General features: G+C 35.5%; 5 protein-coding genes across 7 annotated transcripts; 4 read left to right on the top strand and 1 right to left on the bottom strand.

The window, feature by feature from the left end:
* The first annotated feature begins 949 nt into the window (after positions 1 to 949).
* LOC107427432 (ATPase 8, plasma membrane-type) lies at positions 950 to 6,075 on the top strand. Its single transcript, XM_016037818.4, has 13 exons — positions 950 to 1,255; positions 1,414 to 1,632; positions 1,722 to 1,859; positions 1,948 to 2,262; positions 2,416 to 2,862; positions 2,999 to 3,121; positions 3,240 to 3,344; positions 3,467 to 3,776; positions 3,857 to 4,371; positions 4,480 to 4,653; positions 4,780 to 4,962; positions 5,084 to 5,259; positions 5,556 to 6,075. The coding sequence occupies exons 1-13, from the start codon at positions 1,208 to 1,210 to the stop codon at positions 5,650 to 5,652; spliced, it is 2,850 nt and encodes a 949-aa protein (XP_015893304.3). The 5' UTR covers positions 950 to 1,207; the 3' UTR covers positions 5,653 to 6,075.
* Positions 6,076 to 7,122: 1,047 nt separating this feature from the next.
* On the top strand, positions 7,123 to 10,712 carry LOC107427308 (uncharacterized). Its single transcript, XM_016037688.4, has 5 exons — positions 7,123 to 7,360; positions 7,462 to 8,095; positions 9,139 to 9,545; positions 9,936 to 10,034; positions 10,314 to 10,712. Exons 1-5 carry the CDS (start codon positions 7,230 to 7,232, stop codon positions 10,534 to 10,536), a joined length of 1,494 nt encoding a protein of 497 aa, XP_015893174.3. The 5' UTR covers positions 7,123 to 7,229; the 3' UTR covers positions 10,537 to 10,712.
* Positions 10,713 to 13,585: 2,873 nt separating this feature from the next.
* LOC107427288 (uncharacterized) lies at positions 13,586 to 16,110 on the top strand. Its single transcript, XM_060813930.1, has 3 exons — positions 13,586 to 13,776; positions 13,963 to 14,656; positions 15,468 to 16,110. Exons 1-2 carry the CDS (start codon positions 13,634 to 13,636, stop codon positions 14,498 to 14,500), a joined length of 681 nt encoding a protein of 226 aa, XP_060669913.1. The 5' UTR covers positions 13,586 to 13,633; the 3' UTR covers positions 14,501 to 14,656; positions 15,468 to 16,110.
* LOC132800199 (uncharacterized) lies at positions 14,511 to 16,320 on the top strand. The gene is made up of 4 exons (XM_060813308.1): positions 14,511 to 14,656; positions 14,808 to 14,814; positions 15,468 to 15,874; positions 16,251 to 16,320. The coding sequence occupies exons 1-4, from the start codon at positions 14,511 to 14,513 to the stop codon at positions 16,318 to 16,320; spliced, it is 630 nt and encodes a 209-aa protein (XP_060669291.1).
* Positions 16,321 to 17,184: 864 nt separating this feature from the next.
* LOC107427083 (uncharacterized) lies at positions 17,185 to 20,373 on the bottom strand. Of its 3 annotated transcripts, none has more exons than XM_025070312.3 (9): positions 20,129 to 20,371; positions 19,966 to 20,023; positions 19,771 to 19,879; positions 19,462 to 19,594; positions 18,913 to 18,964; positions 18,667 to 18,813; positions 18,456 to 18,567; positions 18,027 to 18,153; positions 17,185 to 17,680 (listed from the first exon to the last, which is right to left on the bottom strand). In XM_025070312.3, the coding sequence occupies exons 1-9, from the start codon at positions 20,254 to 20,256 to the stop codon at positions 17,224 to 17,226; spliced, it is 1,323 nt and encodes a 440-aa protein (XP_024926080.3). In that variant the 5' UTR covers positions 20,257 to 20,371; the 3' UTR covers positions 17,185 to 17,223. The 3 variants fall into 3 exon arrangements, with proteins under 3 accessions (XP_024926080.3, XP_048323536.2, XP_048323537.2); XM_048467579.2 differs by having other exon boundaries at positions 19,771 to 19,876; positions 20,129 to 20,370; XM_048467580.2 differs by lacking the exon at positions 18,913 to 18,964 and having other exon boundaries at positions 18,667 to 18,784; positions 20,129 to 20,373.

Raw genomic sequence — 20,373 nt, forward strand, 5'->3', positions numbered from 1 at the left:
TCAGACAAGATTACTGTAGCACATACTAGGTACAAATATAATACAGTGTCAATAACCAAATTTGATCAGTGTTAAGTAGTAAATCCAAAATAGGGTACCCAAACTTGGGATTTTTTTTTTTTTTTTTTTTTTGGGTCAAAACAAAATTGGGATGTTGGTAAAGCGAAAAATAATGAAATAAAAAATGTGAGTTTGGTTTGTATTTAAACGCAAATTTTCAACCATTGTTATGGTATCCAATTAAAATTTTGTATTTAAACGAAAAATAAAAAAATGTAAGTCTGGTTTGTATTTAAACGCAATTTTTCACCCATTGTTATGCTATCCAATTAAAATTTTGTTTACCCCTTTCTTGGAAAAATCTGAATCTTTTATTCTCTGTCACGATGATGTTTTTGCCCATTGTAAACGGATACGTCATTTAACTTTCCAACTCTTCCCCCTTATTTTAGTATAAATAAATAAATAAGTGAACAAACAAACTCGTTCCCCTTATCTGTCTCTTTTAGAGTGGTTCCGTCTGTTTCACCAAAAAAAAAAAAATTTCTTGCCTAAACTAAGAATTGATAATTAATCCCTTAATATTTAGTTTCTTTTTCACATAAAAATTAAAATCAAACCCAAAATATATAATTTTTGCATTAATTTAGTTAAAATAATGAAGACAAAACCAAAAAAAGAAAAAGTACAGCTCAATACAATAACCATGCATGAAGCGCAATAATATAAATAATAATAATAATAATAATAATAATAATAATAATAATAATAAAACTAATGAACCAGCAAGAAGAATGACCGTGGAGTTTGGGCAGCCACAGAGTAAAAAGTGTAATAGTAACAAACAGCACCAGGAAAAACGATGAACATGTCAAAACCGCTAGATGGTAGCAGTCTAAATCTCCTCCATTGTCCATACCTTTTTCACTATATAAACAGAGAGGCAATTGAAGCTAAAGCTGCTGCATCTACGTTGCAACACAAATTCTCTAGTTTTTAACTTGTTTATTCTTTTTTTTTTTTTAATTTTTTTCCGTCCTCTCTTCCTCTCTGTCTCTTCAATGGGAAGAGGAGGGACCTGAGGGGAGGGGTCTGTCTATTGCAAGAGAGAAAAACCAAGCGGACGCAACCAAGCTGCTTGGTTTTTCAAGCTAATTTGTTTTCTTTGCTTGGGCTTCTTCTTGGAACTTTTTAACTTCATATCATCATGGCTAACATCTCCTTAGAAGATGTCAAGAATGAGACCGTCGACCTTGTAAGTTATACAAACCCTTTGGATCATAAATCAATATATTCCTTCCATGCATGCATGAGTTTTTTTTTCTTTTTACATGCATGCATGAGATTTTTCTTTTTTTTTTTTTTTTTTTTTTTTTTTTCACATGGATATGTATGCATGTGTTTGTTTGTCAGGAGAGAATTCCAGTTGAGGAAGTTTTTGAGCAGCTGAAATGTACTAGAGGGGGTTTGACTAATGACGAGGGAGAGAAGAGGCTACAGATATTTGGTCCCAACAAGCTTGAGGAGAAAAAGGATAGCAAGCTCCTCAAGTTCTTGGGTTTTATGTGGAATCCTTTATCTTGGGTCATGGAATGCGCTGCTATCATGGCCATTGCTTTGGCCAATGGAGGGGTAACCACAACTGTTTATACAAAACCCACATTTTCTTTTTCTCTCTTTCTCAATGATTTACGAAAAACACTGAAAAAAATTATTCGTAGGGCAAAGCACCAGATTGGCAAGACTTCGTTGGTATTATGGTCCTGCTCATTCTTAACTCCACTATCAGTTTCATTGAAGAAAATAATGCTGGCAACGCTGCAGCCGCTTTAATGGCTGGTCTAGCCCCCAAGACTAAGGTTATATAATACATATATATGTATATATTTTGCAGCTCACCGAAGAAATGTATATGCATACTTACATAGGAAAATAAAACTAGTGCAGGTCTTGAGGGATGGAAAGTGGAGTGAACAAGAAGCATCAATCTTGGTACCTGGAGATGTGATCAGCATTAAGTTGGGAGACATTGTTCCAGCTGATGCTCGTCTCTTGGAAGGAGATCCCCTAAAAATTGATCAGTCCGCTCTCACCGGTGAGTCTCTTCCCGTTACTAAGAACCCAGGGGATGGGGTCTTCTCTGGTTCCACATGCAAACAGGGTGAGATTGAGGCTGTTGTTATTGCCACTGGTGTCCACACCTTCTTTGGCAAAGCTGCCCACCTTGTGGACAGCACCAACCAAGTTGGCCACTTCCAAAAGGTACATTTATATATGATCTGGATTTTATAAAATATGCAGACTTGTTTTTTTGAATTCTAAGTCATATTGAGGACCCTTTCTTTTTTTTTTTTTTTTTTTTTTTTTTTGAAGTAACATTTGGATATGGTTGATAATGGATCCTATGCTCAACAGGTGTTGACTGCCATTGGTAACTTCTGTATCTGCTCCATAGCAGTGGGAATGTTGATTGAGATTGTTGTGATGTACCCAATTCAGAAGAGGGCATACAGAAATGGTATTGACAACCTATTGGTGCTTCTGATCGGAGGAATTCCAATTGCCATGCCGACAGTCTTGTCTGTGACCATGGCTATTGGATCTCACCGCTTGTCGGAGCAAGGTGCCATTACTAAGAGAATGACAGCCATTGAAGAAATGGCAGGAATGGATGTCCTTTGCAGTGACAAAACTGGAACCCTTACCCTCAACAAGCTAACTGTGGACAAGACCTTGGTTGAGGTGTTCCCCAAGGACGTGGACAAAGACACTCTCCTCTTGCTTGCTGCCAGGGCTTCTAGGGTTGAGAACCAAGATGCTATTGATGCTTCAATTGTTGGAATGTTGGGCGATCCCAAGGAGGTATAATACAAATTCAATGACCTTCAATATACAACATTTTCATATATCTCCGTTGCTACTTCCATGCAGCAAGCAGCAACCTTGAATAGTTGAAATGCTTTAATCTGATTGGTTCTACTTTTTGATGTTTTTGTAGGCAAGAGCCGGAATCGAAGAGATTCATTTCCTGCCATTCAATCCAGTGGATAAACGTACAGCAATCACCTACATTGATAGCAAAGGTAACTGGCACAGATGCAGCAAGGGAGCTCCAGAGCAAGTAAGACAATCCAATATCTCTCGTGCTAATTTGGCCGTTTAGCTCTGATATTTTCTCCTACCCTTTTATAGAATTTCCGTCTTCCTTGTTGCTACTAATCGTATCATTTGTGCATCAGATTATCGACCTTTGTGAGCTCAAGGGAGATGAAAGGACCAAGGCTCATGCCATCATTGACAATTATGCTAACCGCGGTCTTCGTTCCTTGGCAGTTTCTCGACAGGTAAATAAGCCTAACATCTGGAGGTTTTGCTTTTTTTTTTTTTCAAAAAAGAAAAAAAAATCCTTGCCAAATTCAAGTTTCTTTGACATTGATGGGATTGTGTACTCTATTAAAACAAACAGACAGTTCCAGAGAAGAGCAAGGAGAGTGCAGGAGGACCATGGGAGTTCGTGGGTCTCCTGCCCCTCTTTGATCCTCCAAGACATGACAGTGCTGAGACCATCCGTCGGGCTCTTGAACTCGGTGTCAATGTTAAGATGATCACCGGAGACCAACTTGCCATCGGAAAAGAGACTGGTCGTAGGCTTGGCATGGGAACCAACATGTATCCTTCATCTTCTCTCCTCGGGCAGTGCAAGGATGAATCTATTGCTACCATTCCTGTTGATGAGCTTATAGAGAAGGCTGATGGATTTGCTGGGGTCTTCCCTGGTAATGATATTGTCATATTTATGCAAAAATATCTTCCATTTTGTAAGTTGTTAGGTAATTCAAAATTTTGGGTATTGCAGAGCACAAGTATGAGATTGTTAAGAAGCTTCAGGGGAGGAAACACATTTGCGGTATGACTGGAGATGGTGTGAATGACGCGCCAGCACTTAAGAAGGCAGACATTGGCATTGCAGTGGCTGATGCAACTGATGCAGCCAGAAGTGCTTCAGATATTGTTCTGACAGAGCCTGGACTGAGTGTGATTGTCAGTGCTGTTTTGACAAGCAGGGCCATCTTCCAAAGGATGAAGAACTACACAATCTACGCTGTTTCCATCACAATCCGTATTGTTATGGGATTCATGCTAATTGCACTCATCTGGAAGTTTGACTTTTCACCATTCATGGTCCTCATCATTGCCATCTTGAATGACGGAACCATCATGACCATCTCAAAGGACAGGGTGAAGCCATCTCCTGTGCCTGACTCATGGAAACTCAAGGAAATCTTTTCCACCGGAGTTGTCCTCGGTACCTATATGGCCCTCATATCAGTGCTCTTCTTCTGGCTTGCACACAAAACTGACTTCTTCCCTGTAAGTCAATAACAGTATATAAAATTTTCCAGATGGAAAATCCCAACAACACATTGATCTTCTTAAATCAAGAACACAATACTTAAAAACTTACAAACAATTTTGCAGAATGCATTCGGCGTGAGGCATATCAGAGACAATGAGCATGAGCTTAACTCAGCTCTCTACCTTCAAGTTAGTATCATCAGTCAAGCGCTCATCTTCGTGACCCGATCAAGAAGCTGGTCATATTTTGAACGCCCTGGTATCTTGCTCGCTGTTGCATTCCTCATTGCACAACTGGTTAGTACTTTTTCTCAGGTTTTCACTTTCCATGTCATTGAATTTAAATCTTTCTTCTTTTGGTATACAAGAAAGACCGATACAACTAACTTTGTCTTTTGAATTTGGTAACTCCTCCAAAATCAGTTGGCTACCATCATTGCCGTGTATGCAGACTGGGGTTTTGCCAGGATCCATGGAATTGGGTGGGGATGGGCAGGTGTTATATGGATTTTCAGCCTCATCACGTACATCCCTCTTGATATCCTCAAATTCATGATCCGCTATGGATTGAGCGGCAAGGGTTGGGAAAACCTGTACCAGAACAAGGTTTATTCTGAATAAAAAGTTCATAACCCCTTATTTTCTTACCTAGTTTCTTTCTGTTTTCTTTTATATGTGTATATGCCTCACTGGATTTTCATCATGTATGTTGCGGACACCAATAAAGGTTGCCTTCTCAACAAAGATGGACTACGGAAAAGGAGAAAGAGAGGCACAATGGGCCTTAGCTCAACGCACACTTCATGGTCTCCAACCCCCAGAAGCTCTCTTCCATGATAAGAGCAACCACCAGGATACGTCAGATATTGCTGAGCAAGCCAAAAGGCGTGCTGAAGTTGCTAGGTAATACAAAAACAAAAAAAAAAAGAAACAGCACCATTAAAGCTACCATGTACTCCAAAAAGCTGTTTAGTTGGAGCAAAACTATTGAATGCCCACCAAAATCTTTTGAAACTCCATTTCTTTTTACATGTTCTGCAAACTAAATGTTTCATCTGCTCATTAACAAAATTGACTGGAAATTGTTTTTTCATTTACCACTTCGAAAAAAAGACAGTAAAAAAAAGAAACAATGGTAGAAAGTAAAACTCAAAACACTTGGTCAGGAAAGATTGTAAGCTTATTTTTTTGTTTTGCAGGCTTAGGGAGCTCCACACATTGAAGGGACATGTTGAATCTGTGGTGAAGATAAAGGGACTGGACATTGAGACTATCCAACAACATTACACTGTTTAAAAACACTTCCTTTTTCTCTTTTCATCTTGTTCAAAAAAGAAAAAAGAAAACATAAATTTAGAATGTTTTTGGAAAAACCAACGGAGATGATTGGCTGAGGGAGTACAAGAAACAAACATTTCTTTAGAAACCTAAATATTTTTTCTTCTTTTGTTCTCTCTTGCATTCTTTGTTCTTAATTTTTCATATAATAATGAAAAATTAGATTATTGGAAATAAGCAGATTGAATGGACGGGACTATTTTATGTAGCCTTAAACTTGAGATTTGGAAAAGAAATTTATGAGATGGAATGGAGAGCAAGGGAGCCATTTTTATAATTTATATATCTTACTATAGAAATGAGCTTTTGTGTCATAATTTTTTCTTTTTATGACAAACTCCTTTTGTATATATTTGTTTCCTCATATATTTCTTTTGTTTCTGCATTGTTCTTTTTCCAATATACTCGTTCAATTTTTTATACAAGAGTTTTCTTTTTCATTTTGAGGTTTTAGATATTTTAACTGTCAATAACTTGGCATTTCACCAACTATATAACAATGGATGTGATGTACGATAATTAAGCTGCAAAACTTGATCATGCCAAGCCAAATTAGCTATCTAAAATGCATTTATATTTTAACAATTTAATGATAAAATCATTATTTTTTTTTATTTATTGATTTCAAGTTCAAATTTTTACATTTGTGTTGATCAAAACTATGTATAATTGTTAAATAAGAAGAAAAAAAAATGTATAATTGAAGGTGAAAATGGATTTTAAGTAAAGATTATGGCTGTAATTAACATTTTCAAATATCCTAAACTTTCAATCTCTCAGCAGTTGCATGATTAACCAAAAAATTTATCATTTGGATAAATTGGGATAACATGGATGGGGCACATGGAAAAAGTAGAAAAATTTTCTTCCATAAGTGGGAGTTAATATTCACCTTTGTTTGTTTGTTTGTTTTTTTTTTTTTTTTTTTTTTTTGGGTGAATTGATATTTACTTTTGTTAGTATTTACATTACAATGTAATTACAAATTTACATAAAATAGCTTTAATTTTCCTTGTTCACCACCTTGGTTTTTTTTTTGGTTAAATGAATACACCGCCATTCTTTCCTGCCAACCAAACAGTCCTATCAACCGAACAGTCTGATGGGGAAACAGGAACTTTATTTTTCATGTAATTATAAAAATGTTTATTTGGAAATGATGAAGACCCCTATGATCTCTTTATTTATTTATTTTTTTATTATGTATATAAAATATATAAGTTTTCTTTTGTAATGACGTTCTGTTTTCCCAAAAAAAAAATCTTCCTGTAGCAATGACGTTCTGTTTCCCAAAAAAAAAAAAAAAAAAAAAAAAAAAAAACTCTGAAAATCTATCTGTACAATTGACGGCCAATTGTTGTGCCACGTAGTCTCTTAAGTATTAATTCCCGCCAGATTGAATTCCCGCCCAGACCTGCTAATTACATTCTCTCTCTCTCTCTCTCTCTATATATATATATATATCTATATATCTGACTCAGTGTCTTAGTCCTCTATTATTTCCCAATCGTCTTCTCCAATTGCTCTCATCGATCATGGAGACTCAGAAACTCACAGACTACGAGCGCAAGAGGCTTGAGAACATCCGTCGGAATGATGAAATGGTGGCTGCCCTCAAGCTTCAAGCCATGGCCACGCAACTCTCCGCCTCAACCAAGCGCCAAAGGTATCTCTCTCCTCTCCTTCTCTCTCTATATATACTATATGTGCATATACATCAATATTTCACAGATTTATCGTAAACCCACTTCGGATTTCTGATTTTAGTAATAGGGCAGCAACCAAATCGTACAAAACTAGTCCGCAGAAGAAACCCAAAATCGAGACCCCAATTGTTATGCGGCGGTCTCTGCGTACCAGAGGAATGCCACCGGAGGCCAAAGGTCTCGACGATGATCTGGTCGAGTCAGTCGCCAAGATCCATAAGCCTCTGACCCCTGCCAAGCCCGGTGCGTCCCGCGTTTGGGGCCCTCTAAATATGGAAGAAGCGTATACTGGAAGTGGGTCTGATCGAGAATTGATTGAAACCCTTGTGGGTATTGGGAAGAATTCTGGTGTGGATACTTCAGTTGGAGTGGAATTTGGTAGTGTTAAGGTTTGTAAAGACGAAATTTCCGGCAATTTGGTTAAGAGAGAGGGCAACGATGGTGGGAGTTGTTTGAAGTTGTCGTCTTTGACTCTGAATCCGGAGAATATAGCGAGGGTCATGCCGGGAAGGATTATGGCGGTCCGTTTTCTTCCTTGTAATAATTCGAGGATGATTGTAGCCGGGAACAAGTTAGGTAATATTGTATTTTGGAATCTTGATTCTAAGGGAGAGGGAGAAGATGGGATCTATCTGTATCATCCACATCCGGGTCCTATTTCAGGAATTTCAGTTCACCAACATTGCTTGTCGAAGGTAATTTTTGATTGAAATATCACCCTTTTATGCTGTCCGGAATATTGCTTTTGATTTTTTTCTTTTTCTTTTTATTTTTTTTTTTATTGTTATGGTTATGATAGATTGCCCAAAATTTAAGTAAAAAAATCTTCTTCGGGAATGGTTGTAAATAGTTGAACATTGATTGAGTTTCAAGGAAGAAAGAGAGAGAGTTGGAGAGAGTTGTAGTGAGAGAGGACGAAGTGTTAAACAATGCTAAAGGTGATTCTGATTATCTCTCTGATTCATTTATATATATATATATATAAATGATAGACCAATAAAACTGTTACAGGTGTATTTGTTATAACCATACAGCTTATCAAAACTGAGTTCATGGGTTTGAGATAGCGGGGGAATTGTCGTAAATGGTTATTAAAAAAAAAAAAAAAAAAACTACACTCATAACAATCTAACTGAACTCTAACTCATATGGAAACTAACACCAGTAGACAGCGTTGCTGCATCATTCTTTTGTCAATCAAACATTATCCACTTGGACGACAAAAAGATAGGTGCTTTGGCTCTCTAATTATCTTTCTTTGAAATTACACAGTTTGTCTCCACATGCATTAACATTCTTTCTGTTACATGGATGTAAGTTTTGGAAATAAGAAGGCAATTTGCTATATTGTTAGAGTGAAATTCAAGGATCTTCTTCATGAAGGAATATGCAGTAGAAAAGATACAAGTACAAAGCAAGATCTTTTTCAAATGCCATTAACCTTTTCTCAGTCTTACCTGTATTTACTTGTTATTATATGCTGATGTAGCGGACAAGAGCACATTTAATTCGGTAACTCTTTTGTATAACCAATAAGAAATGGCAATCTAATTCATGTTCTTAGCCACCTCTAGGTCATTTAGGTCATAAAGTGTCTGTTCTGACCAGTTGCTTTGAAGGTGCCATTTGATAAATGCGACTACCAAGATTATCCTGATTATGTTGCAAATATATTTAAATACCGCACAATGTCTTTTCTTACGTTTAAGCTAGTTCATGATCACTGCATTCAATGCAGATATTTACCAGTTGTTATGAAGGAGTTATCCGGTTGATGGATGCCGAGAAAGAGGTATTTGATCTAGTATATTCCTGTGAGGATACCATATTCTCTCTCTCTCAACAACCAAACAATGCGAACTGCTTATACTTTTGTGAGGGGTATGGTGGTTTGAGTATCTTTGATAGGAGGACTGGAAACTGTCCAACCAAATGGAGTTTGCATGATGCTAGGATTAACACCATAGACTTCAATCCGGGTAACCCCAACATCATGGCCACTAGTTCCACAGATGGAACTGCCTGTATCTGGGATTTGAGAAGTATTAATGCAGATAAACCTAAGGCTTTGAAGACGGTCAGCCACAAAAGAGCTATACATTCTGCTTATTTCTCACCATATGGAAGGTCTCTCGCTACAACTAGGTATGTACTGGAAAGTTTTGTTTTCTGTCTTATGATTCCATTAGACAATATTGACTACCTGAAAGGAAATCATATCAGCAAGTTTGGTTGATAGTGCAAGTCATAGATGAGGTGAAAGCTTCTGGATTTGTTGAAATGATTACCACTGCTATTAAATGCATATAGGATCAGAGTTATATTTTTCAGTTCAGTCTCCATCAATAGTCTCACAAGTAAGATGTGGTAAATGTTAAAAAGTATTTATTTCCTCTTTCATATGCAGTTGAGATACATTTTAAATACTGGTAATACTGTCCAAGTTTTGTTGTATTGTACATAAAACATAAGAGTTGACTTATTAGCTACATTTTAACTGTTCTTGCTTTTGAGAGATTTCATCTGTTGATGTAGTTATGATGACAATGTTGGCATAACAAGTGGAGTAAATTTTGAGGAAACATCAATGATACACCATTATAATCAGACTGGTCGATGGATTTCTACTTTCAGGTATGACTTTTGGCAAATTTCTAATGCGGATGGTCTTTATTTTTGCATAATTCTTGTATGGTGTTTTAGTCTTCTATAAAAAATTCTACGAATATTTGAATGATTGAATACAATAGCCACCACTCTGTTTATGTCCACCCAAATTACTAATTCTTGACCACTGTTAGATTCACCCTAGAGAGAAGCTTTTGCTTGAATCTAAAAATACTTTCTGTCTCTCTTACTAGTCGCTTTTTCCTGTGTTGCTTATTGACAACTAGCATACTTCTGTGTACATAGGGCGATATGGGGGTGGGACGAGTCGTATGTCTTCATTGGCAATATGAAAAGAGGTGTTGATATTATCTCCCCTGTTCAAAGGAGATCTGTTTTTACCTTGCATAGCCCACACATGTCTGCAATTCCATGCAGATTTGATGCACACCCTTATAATGTCGGGATGCTAGCAGGAGCTACAAGTGGTGGCCAGGTTTATGTGTGGACGTTGCTCCAGGGAAGTTAGTCTTTGAATGAGAGTTATTGTTGTATCTAGAGATGTTGTCACTAACCTTATGCAGTTTCTAAGTAAGCAAACAGTTGACATTGGATGGTAGAAAAATCCGTTTCTGTGACAGATTGTCTTATCGTTATGTTTTTGAGATAAATGAATTAGAATCATCTATCTAATTTTTAATTTTTGTTTTTCCATGTCTTTCTATGTTTGCTTTTTAATTCTAATTGTCAATTGTATAGATAATTTCGAGAAGTTTTTATTAGACTACTAAATCAACTCTATGCAGTTAAATTATAAATTTATATTTTTATTTCTATTTAAAATTACTATTAAAGATATTTAATAAATAAATATATTTATATTCATAAATATATAATTAAATATTTTAAATATATTCAAAATTATATGACTGAACATTGCAATTGTATTTACAAAATGTGCAATTAAATATTTTTAGAGATAAACATTTTAGATGTATTAAACAATACTATTTCAAATGTATTTATATATATGCGATCAAATAAATATATTTTTTCATTACTAAAAAATGTTGAAAGAAAATTCTTTGTTGTTTCCATTTCAGCCGTAACTACTAGTTTTCGTAGAGAGTTTCTGTTAAGTATTTTGAATGAAAAAAAAAAAAGTATTTTTTATTTAACTGAGATTGTATGAAATATAGGCATTTTAAAAATTAAAAAATATTATACAAAGTTATTTATATATACGTATATGTTTTTTTATTTTTTTTTTCTTTTTATGCCGGTAATGTGTGTGAATAGGATAGTATATAAAGTTATTTTGCAATTGTTAGAAAAGACTTCTCTAAGTTCAAATCATCTTTATTAATATTAATAAATAAAAAAAAAAGAGCAAGGACGAATGGTTAGAACCAAGTCTTACGCGAACTGTTCACCCTGACCAACCATATGTAATAGTTTATTAAGTAGGGTCCTCTGCAGAGTTTGAGATTGAATTTATTTTTGGTATAATATCATTCAGTTTGCTAAATTCAACTGGATTCTACTGGTTTCGAAAAATCACAGTTTACTTTCAGGTTTTAAATAATTATTATTTACCTCCTTTTTCATTACATTCACACTACTTGAATATAGATTTTAAATGAAGTTTATAGTTGTAACTTGCAATTAACATGTTCAAATATCATTATTATTATTATTATTATTATTTTGTGAATAACATTTTCAAATATCATAATCCTTCAAAAATGTGTCATATGATTTGGACATACCAGGATCACATCGTTGGGGCTATTGAAAAAGTAGAAAAATATTCTTTGGGGACAAAAAAAATAAAATAAAATAAAATAAAATAAAATGTAGTGGGGAGTTATTATTATTATTATTATTTTGGTGAATGAGTGGGAGTTAATATTCAGTTTTGTTTTGTTAGTATTGAGCTTCTTTGTTTTTACTACCACCAATCAGGCAGCTTGATGAGAAAATATACGACGTTTTTGGAGCATAAGTACAAAAATGCTTATTTTCAATAAACAGGTCTAGCTTTTATTTTTATTTTTATTTTTTTAATTTATTGATTTTTAAATAATGTCATTTTTAAATGATGTTATTTTTGTATATTATAGTTCAATATATGTTTGCTTTTCAATTTGAGCTGTGTTTTGTCGATTGAATAGGTAAATCATCTTTATCAATATATATATATATATATATATATATATATAATTTATTATATTATGATATATTGTGAATAAAAAAATAAATAATAATTTATAATATTATGATATATTGTGAATAAAAAGATAAATAAATTTTTTCCGTTTATATATCATACATCGTGTATATATATATATATATATATATTTTGAAATATGGAGAAATGAAAGTTTAACTTCTAAAGAAGAATTTCATAAAGGTTCAGAGTTTGATTAATTTATTTATTATTTTTTTACATGCAAAAGAAGAAAACTTCATTTAAAAAAAAAAAAACCAATATAAAGTTACTTTCTTCTTTTATTTTTCATTATAGTTTGGTTAAACTAAGTAAAAAATAGCATTGAAATATATTTTCATTGATCAATTAGAATTGCACCCTAGGATTTATAACTACTTTAAAAAGTTCAATATACATATCGTATTAGAATTTTTGAATAACAATAAAGAAGATCTTACAAAAATGAAACATTTTCGCATAGAAGATATACAATATGAGTTGGACATTTTAGAAATAAAAAAGCATTTATTTTTTTTTTTTTGAAAAAAAAAAAAAGGCAGAGGATCAGGTTCTATGAACAATATGCTTACTGTTTTCCATGGCCAACTATACGTAACAGTTCATCGAGGAAGGTCCTTAACAGAATAGAAGCTGAATTCATTTTCAGTATAATATCATACAACTTGCTTTATTCAAATGGATTCTATTCCTTTCAAAAATCAGCTTGCTTTGTTTACTTCCCTTGTCTTTACACTAATACCGTCTTGAATATGGATTTTAACTGAAATTTATGATTTGTAATTAACATTTTCAAATATCACAATCTTTTAATCTCTGATGAGTTGCATGATTAGCCCAAAAATGTATCATATGATTTTGGGCATACGAGGATAACATTGTCTTGGCCTATAAAATTGTCGAAAAAAAAAAAATGGAGTGGAAGTTAAGTTTTGTTAGTATTTTATAGTGGAACAGCCAACCACATCTTTCTTTTAAACGTTGTAATGCAAAGGCAAAATTATCGAAAAATAGTTTTATTTTCTTTTTTCATCATTCTTTCAGGCAAATATGCAACCATTTTGGAGCATTAATTCTTCAAATAATTAGAAAAATGCTTATTATTATTATTATAAAACAATAATGAGGTCTAGCTTTTATTTCCTTTTCTTATTTCCCCCAAAAAAATAATAATAAAAAAATTCTTCTCTTGCAATAACATGCTCAGAATCTAACGGTCAAACGGAACGGCATACTACAGTCGACGACCAATGTCGTGCCACGTAGTCTATTAAATATTAATTCCCGCCAAATTCCCTTCCCACTCCCAGAAGAAGCAATTATATTATATATACTCCCTCTCCCTCTCTCTCTCTCTCTCTCTCTCACTGAGTCTCTCTATCTTCTTCTCTTATTGATGTCATCGATCATGTCGGATCAGGAGCTCACAGACTACGAGCGCAAGAGGCTCGACAACATCTGGCTGAACGTGGAAATGGTGGCTACCCTCGAGCTTCACTCCATGGCCACTCAACTCTCCGCCTCAACCAAGCGCCACAGGTCTCTCTCTCTCTCTCTCGCTCTCTCTCTCTCTCTCTCTCTCTATATATATATATATATGTATATATGTACACACACACACACACACACACACATACTGACATTAATATTTCACTGTTTTACCGAAAACCCACTTCGGATTTCTCATATTTGTAACGGGGCCGCAACCAAATTGGACAAAGAAAGAGCTCAGAAGAAACCCAAAACAGAGGCCCCGATTGTAATGCTGCGGTCTCTGCGTACCAGAGGAATGCCACCGGAGGTCGAAGATCTCCACGTCAAGTCAGCCGCCAAGAACCCGAAGCCTCTGACCCGTGCGAAGCCCGGTGCAAAACGAGCCGAGTCAGCTGCCAGGATCCATAAGCCTCTGACCACCACTGCCAAGCCTGGTGCACCCCGCCCTCTAAATGTTGAAGATGAGTCTAGTCGAGCATTGATTAAAACCCTTGTCGGTATTGAGAAGAATTCTGGAGTGGATTCTTCAGTTGGAGTGGAATTTGGTAGCGTTAAGGCTTGGGAAGACCAAATTTGCAAAAATTTGGTTAAGCGAGTGGAATTTGTTAGCCTTGAGGCTTGGGAAGACCAAATTTCCAAAAATTTGGTTAAGAGAGATGACATTGATGGTGGGAGTTGTTTGAAGTTGTCGTCTTTGACTCTGAATTCAGAGAATGTAGCACACGTCATGCCGGGACGGATTACGGAGGTCAAGTTTCTTCCTTGGTAGTAATTCAAGGATGATTGTGGCCGGAAACATTTCAGGTTATATTGTATTTTGGAATCTTGATTCTAATGGAGAGGGAGAAGATGGGATCTATCTGAATCATCCACATTGGGGTCCTATTTTACAGGGATTTCAGTTCAGCACCATTGCATGTCCAAGGTAATTTTGATTCAAATATTACCTTTTTATGCAATATGGAATCAAGAGCAATACTCCCAATCCCAAGAGCATAAAAAGGTAATATTTGATTCAAAGATTACCTTTTTATGCTCTTGGGATTGGGGGTATTGCTCTTGATTCCATATTGCAGTGTTATCGTAATGACAGATTGCCCCCAAAATTTAAGTAAAAGAATCTGCTTTGGGAATACTTGTAAATGGTTGAACACTTGAACAACTAAAAGAGCCTTTTTTGTTAGCTTCCTCATGAAGGAATATGCGATAGGCAGAAAATAACAACTATTTTTTGCTTTTTAATTTTATATATATATATATATATATGTGTGTGTGTGTGTGTGTGTGTGTGTGTGTGTGTACATTATTAATATTAAGTTCTCAACGTGACTTGTATTTACTTGTTATAATATTTTGATTTGGTGAAAGCCCATTTAATTCAGATAAGGTAAACTTATTAATATGAAAGCAGAAGCTTATCGCAGTTAAGAATGAGGAATTTTTGAAGCTGATATATGTCTATCCACGTGATAGTATTTTGTATAATCGAGAAGAAATCACAATCTAATACGTGTTCCGTGCCTCCTGCTGGTGATTTGGTAGGATAGTTGATGCAGATGGCTTTCCTTAGAAAGTGTTTGTTTGAGCCATTTGCAAAGCCATCCCATCTGCTTTGAAGGTGGCTTTTGTTAATTGCCACTAGCAACTTCAGCCATATTTTTTTGCATATATATTTTGGTAATGATTAGTGTTTTTTCTGACGTTTAGATGATTCATGGTTGTTGTATTCAATGCAGATATTTAGCAGTTGTTATGAAGGAGTTGTCCTGTTGATGGATGCTGGGAGAAAGGTGTTTGATCTAGTATATCCCTGTGAAAATATTATATTCTCTTTCTCTCAACAACCAAACGATGGAAACTGCTTATATTTTTGTGAGGGGTGTGGAGGTTTGAATATCTTTGATAAGAGGACAGGAAACTGCCCAACCAAATGGAGTTTGCATGGTGATAGGATTAGCACCATTGACTTCGATCCAGGAAACCCGAACATCATCCCCACTAGTTCCTCAGATAGAACTGCCTCTATCTGGGATTTGAGAAATATTAATGCGGATAAGCCTAAGACCTTGAAAACGGGTAGCCACGAAAGGGCTGTACATTCTGCTTATTTCTCATCCTATGGAAGTTCCCTCGCTACAACTAGGTATGTACTAGACAGTGTTGTTTTTCATCATATGATTCTATTAGGCAATATTTACTACCCGAAAGAAAATCATATCAGCAATTTGGTTGATAGTGAAAGTGATAGATGAGGTGAAAACCTCTGGATTTCTTAAAATTATCAACACTTCTATTAAATGCATATAGAATTACGGTTATATTTTTTTAGTTCAGTCTGCAGCAATAGAGCTCAAAAATAAGATGACGTTCAGTTTAAGTATTTATTTCCTCAATGCTATACTGATAATACTGTCAAGGTTCTATTCTATCTTATATATAACATAGCATTTGACTTATTAGTTACATTTTGACTGATCTTGCTTTTGACTTTTGAGGGATTTTCTTGTCTGTTGATGTAGTTCTGACAAGAACATTGGCATAACAAGTGTTGTTAATACGGAAGATCTTTTTCTTCGCATAACTCTGTAGGGTACCCTTTGCTTGAATCTAAAAATACTTCTTGTCTATCTTGCTTGTCTCTTTTTTAAAGGTTGCTAATTGAAATCGTGTGTCTTCATTGGCAATATGAAAAGAGGTGTTAATATTATCTGCCCTGTTCAAAGGAAATATTTTTTTACCTTGCATAGCCCGCACATTTCTGCAGTTCCATGCAGATTTGATGCTCACCCTTCTGATGTTGGGATGCTAGCAGGAGCTACAGGTGGTAGCAAGGTTTATGTGTGGACGTTGGGCCATGGAATTTAGTCTTTGAATGGGAGTTCTTGTCGTATGTAGACATGGTTTGTTGTTCTAGCTAACCTTAGGCAGCTTCTAGGTGAGCAGACAGTTGACATTAGAAAGTAGAAAAATCTTTTTCAGCAGGGGCTGAAAGAATTCACCCAAAAATAAATAAATAAATAAATAAATATGCAGTGGCAGAAAGAGCGAAAGGTTATTAGGTGTCTTCTCTCTCTTGCTATGAGGTGAAAAATGCCCTTGACTTTTGAACTATGACACAAGTTTCATATACCCTAAATTAAAACTCCATATTACTTCTCCCTAGTTTTGGTGAAATTAGTATGTCTGGTCATAATTAACTGCTGACAAAAGAGCTTGAATTCAGATTATATTGATAGTCCTAAATATTAATGAGAAATTAAGAAAAATAAGGATGATTCAAGTCAGAATGATGATTAGAAAATTATTGAATTTGAGAAACTGTAATGCCTCAAAAATTATAACAGCACAAAGAAGGTTGTCTGCATTTTCCATGGGCAAATATAGAAGGTAAATCTATACTTAGGAACTTACCAAAATATATTGTAACTGATGATTGAATGCTTGAAGGTGAGCTTTGGCGCTAAAAAACACAGATGAATAATAATTTTATTACTATCTGTTTATATTCTTCCATGAGGTTAATTCAGATGGGATTAACCGTTCATTACAAGAAAGCACAGCTTGTGCCATCAACTTCCCAAGCCAACCATGGTACAGCAATCCTCTTGAACCAAGCCCTCCGAAAAACCAGTATTTGCATTTACTATTTCCACCTACCATGTCATTGACACAACCCAAAAGTGGAAGTGATCCATAGGGAGTGAGTGGTGGCATTGCCCTCAGACCAGCCCTAGCTTCAGCAAACACCCATTTCTTTAGATCTGGATAAATGGCATATGCCTTTGGCAGAAGTTCCTTGAGTGCTTCTGATGCTTCTGCAGTTGAGACATTTGGGGATGAATTTCTTGATTTCCAATCCCAAGTAGATCCCATATATAAGCTACGACGCCCCTGGATCGCTAGCCAAGCATCTGACAATATTGAGGGTCCATGATCTGGATACTCTTCTCTGAAACATTGACTTATATGAGTTTTGGAAAATCAGGATGAAAGGGTCATCTGGCACTGCAATACCAACTCCAATCTCAAAGAAACATGTAATATATACTGAAGTACTATTTCAATATCCATTATGTGATTATGTACATGTACTGTAAAGTTGAATTTGGCTCTCATAACCAGTTTAAAGCACGGAGTTCATGCAATTATGCATGCATCCAACAATATGGAAATGAAAAATACCTCATTAGGCAGTCCGTATATATCTGATAACAATCCAAATATAAAAGGGGTTCAAGTTGTCCTCATGACAACTTTAAAGTTCATGTTATATACAAGGCACCAAAGAACTTTACCCTATATCATCAGGCAGCTGAAGGTGCGCAACAACACCTCTGCACATCCTTAGAGGAAGCTTTCCAGAGAGCTCAGGTAGTGTGTCTGCTTTGGCACCTAGACATATTATTACTGCCTGGTACTCCCCTATCATGGTATGCAATCACATATTACTATTTAATTAACAAATCCGATCCGGTATCTGACTGAAATATAAAGGGCTCATAAGGATGTTTTCAAGGTAGTTGGATTTTGCTCCATTATGTCATACATACAGTTTTATATACAAGCTCATTATCATGAATGTAACCATCAGAAAAAAGACAACATAAATTTATGGGTGGGAGTTTCATGAAACTGAAAAATAAAATAAAATAAAATCATCGAAAGATCCTAGAACTGTTCTAATAACATGAACCTACTTAAAGATAAAAACAAAAATAAGGCACCTTTTAAGTCGAGGAGTTTGTGCACAGATTTCTTGTGAAAATATAGTTCTTTTCCTCCAAAACCAGAATAGCATGACTCTTTAACTAAACTTTCACAAGCTAAGTAGAGTGCCTATCAAATAAGCACGACATGAAGAAGTCAACCACAGATAAATAAATAAATAAAAAGAGCATACTCGCTCAAAAGATAAATTATATGAATTATTCAGACCTGGAGATAGCGTTGGGGATGGATATTTACAGCTTCTGGCATATAGAATGCTGTGTTGAAAGGTAGAGATAGATTGGGTACAAGAGTTTGGGCAGCATCCTCGTCAACTTTCTCTATTCTGCAACTGGCAAGGCAATTCTGAGCATTCTAATCACGTAAAGCAAGAAGCACCAACAACATCATCATGAGATCATATATCAAAACCAAGCAATCCCCTGTGCATACGATAAGGTGAGAACAAATTACTTCATTAAACAAGGTCAGGTTCTTCATGCTCACTGCTGGTCTCAAGATGCCCCTGAATCAAGAAATTCAAGCAAAGAGCAATAAACCCCATGCATAATAGCTAACTGATCTAAGAATAAGAGAAATGAAACTCTTTGACGATAGGAGGCAACAAAATGATACCCCTCGTGCATGAACATCCTAGTAGAAAATTTTTTAAACAAATAAGAGATTATCAATTAATGATCCTTACTGTAAGTTTGAATAAGTACAGTTGCACATTGCGTACTAGGATTCCAGACGTTCGGAAAATTTTCATTCAAACCAAAGCATTTTATAATTCAGACTATTCCATATAAAGGAATTCAGGGCTCAGTAAGTTTGAGATCTAAAATTCGGAACTAAATAAACATACCCACATTTTGCAACAGCCCAAAACGATAGTGGAGGACATTCTCAAATGTGAGAGTACTAAATCAAAATGTATTACTCGCTTTATCTGTAAATGGTAACTTAAAGAAAGAACATCTACACCCTAGTATTGGAGAGAAACAAAAATGAGGAAAAAACCTTCTGCGAACTATGAGGCCTTGGAACTCAGGATCAAGTTGTGCAGTTTCCTTAAAACCCATTGCTGCTTCGGCAACGCTCAAAAGCTTCATGGATTCGTTCCAACACTCAGCACCCCGCCAGAGAAGCTTAGCTGGTAGAAACCCAGAAAGGAATTGTGGAAATTATGAATATATTAGCAGACTGTAGGTAAAACTCACTACAGCAACAATAGTTTTAGCCAAAAAAATAGTAATAATAATAATAATAATAATAATAAAATAAAATAAAACAAAAAACAAAAACAAAAAAAATGAAATGATGTTAAACCTTTGGGGGAATAAGGATGAAGAAGACCTCCAGAAACACCAGAAGCACCTCCCCCAACCCCAAATTCATCATATATGTCGATGCAGACATTCAAGTCCTTAGCCACCTGCTGAAAATATTATACTATTATATCAAACACTCTTTGGAAGCACTACCACCATTAGCGGAAATAGAGGGATACAAGACAGAAAATACAGTGAGCAAATGCCATGCAACAGAGAGCCCAGCAAACCCAGCACCAAGCACGGCGTATCTACAACAAAACAATATTCCATTTCTCAGTTATATCCTTGTCTTTTTCAGCGTATAGATGTACTAATATTATATATATATATATATGGAGAGAGAGAGAGAGTACCTGAGAGGAGGATGGTGATGAGAGAGAGAAGCAGCAGAGGACGAGGAGAAGGAAAGAAATGGTGGAGGGTTTGTTAGTCTACAATCAACTCCACAGAAACGACTCAAGCTGCCTATGGCCATAGCCATCGTTCTCTTCCGACGGCCCTTTCAGTGTCGAGTTTTGGGATAATTTCTTCTTAATTTTACTGAGGATGGAAAGATAGGTATCGACCCAAATACAGTATGTCGATGGACGGAAACAAC

This window comes from Ziziphus jujuba, chromosome 1 (genome assembly GCF_031755915.1).
Source record: "Ziziphus jujuba cultivar Dongzao chromosome 1, ASM3175591v1".
Classification (NCBI taxonomy): Eukaryota; Viridiplantae; Streptophyta; class Magnoliopsida; order Rosales; family Rhamnaceae; genus Ziziphus; species Ziziphus jujuba.

Coding starts and splice junctions, on each gene's coding strand:
- LOC132800199 (XM_060813308.1), top strand. CDS start 14,511: ATGATTGTGGCCGGAAACATTTCAGGTTATATTGTATTTTGGAATCTT. Junction 15,875..16,250: donor AGTTCCCTCGCTACAACTAG/GTATGTACTAGA, acceptor CTGTTGATGTAG/TTCTGACAAGAACATTGGCA.
- LOC107427308 (XM_016037688.4), top strand. CDS start 7,230: ATGGAGACTCAGAAACTCACAGACTACGAGCGCAAGAGGCTTGAGAAC. Junction 9,546..9,935: donor AGGTCTCTCGCTACAACTAG/GTATGTACTGGA, acceptor CTGTTGATGTAG/TTATGATGACAATGTTGGCA. Junction 10,035..10,313: donor CGATGGATTTCTACTTTCAG/GTATGACTTTTG, acceptor CTGTGTACATAG/GGCGATATGGGGGTGGGACG.
- LOC107427432 (XM_016037818.4), top strand. CDS start 1,208: ATGGCTAACATCTCCTTAGAAGATGTCAAGAATGAGACCGTCGACCTT. Junction 2,863..2,998: donor TGTTGGGCGATCCCAAGGAG/GTATAATACAAA, acceptor ATGTTTTTGTAG/GCAAGAGCCGGAATCGAAGA. Junction 3,777..3,856: donor ATTTGCTGGGGTCTTCCCTG/GTAATGATATTG, acceptor TGGGTATTGCAG/AGCACAAGTATGAGATTGTT.
- LOC107427288 (XM_060813930.1), top strand. CDS start 13,634: ATGTCATCGATCATGTCGGATCAGGAGCTCACAGACTACGAGCGCAAG. Junction 13,777..13,962: donor GCCTCAACCAAGCGCCACAG/GTCTCTCTCTCT, acceptor GGACAAAGAAAG/AGCTCAGAAGAAACCCAAAA.
- LOC107427083 (XM_025070312.3), bottom strand. CDS start 20,256: ATGGCTATGGCCATAGGCAGCTTGAGTCGTTTCTGTGGAGTTGATTGT. Junction 20,024..20,128: donor CATCACCATCCTCCTCTCAG/GTACTCTCTCTC, acceptor GTTTTGTTGTAG/ATACGCCGTGCTTGGTGCTG. Junction 19,595..19,770: donor TCATCCTTATTCCCCCAAAG/GTTTAACATCAT, acceptor GGTTTCTACCAG/CTAAGCTTCTCTGGCGGGGT.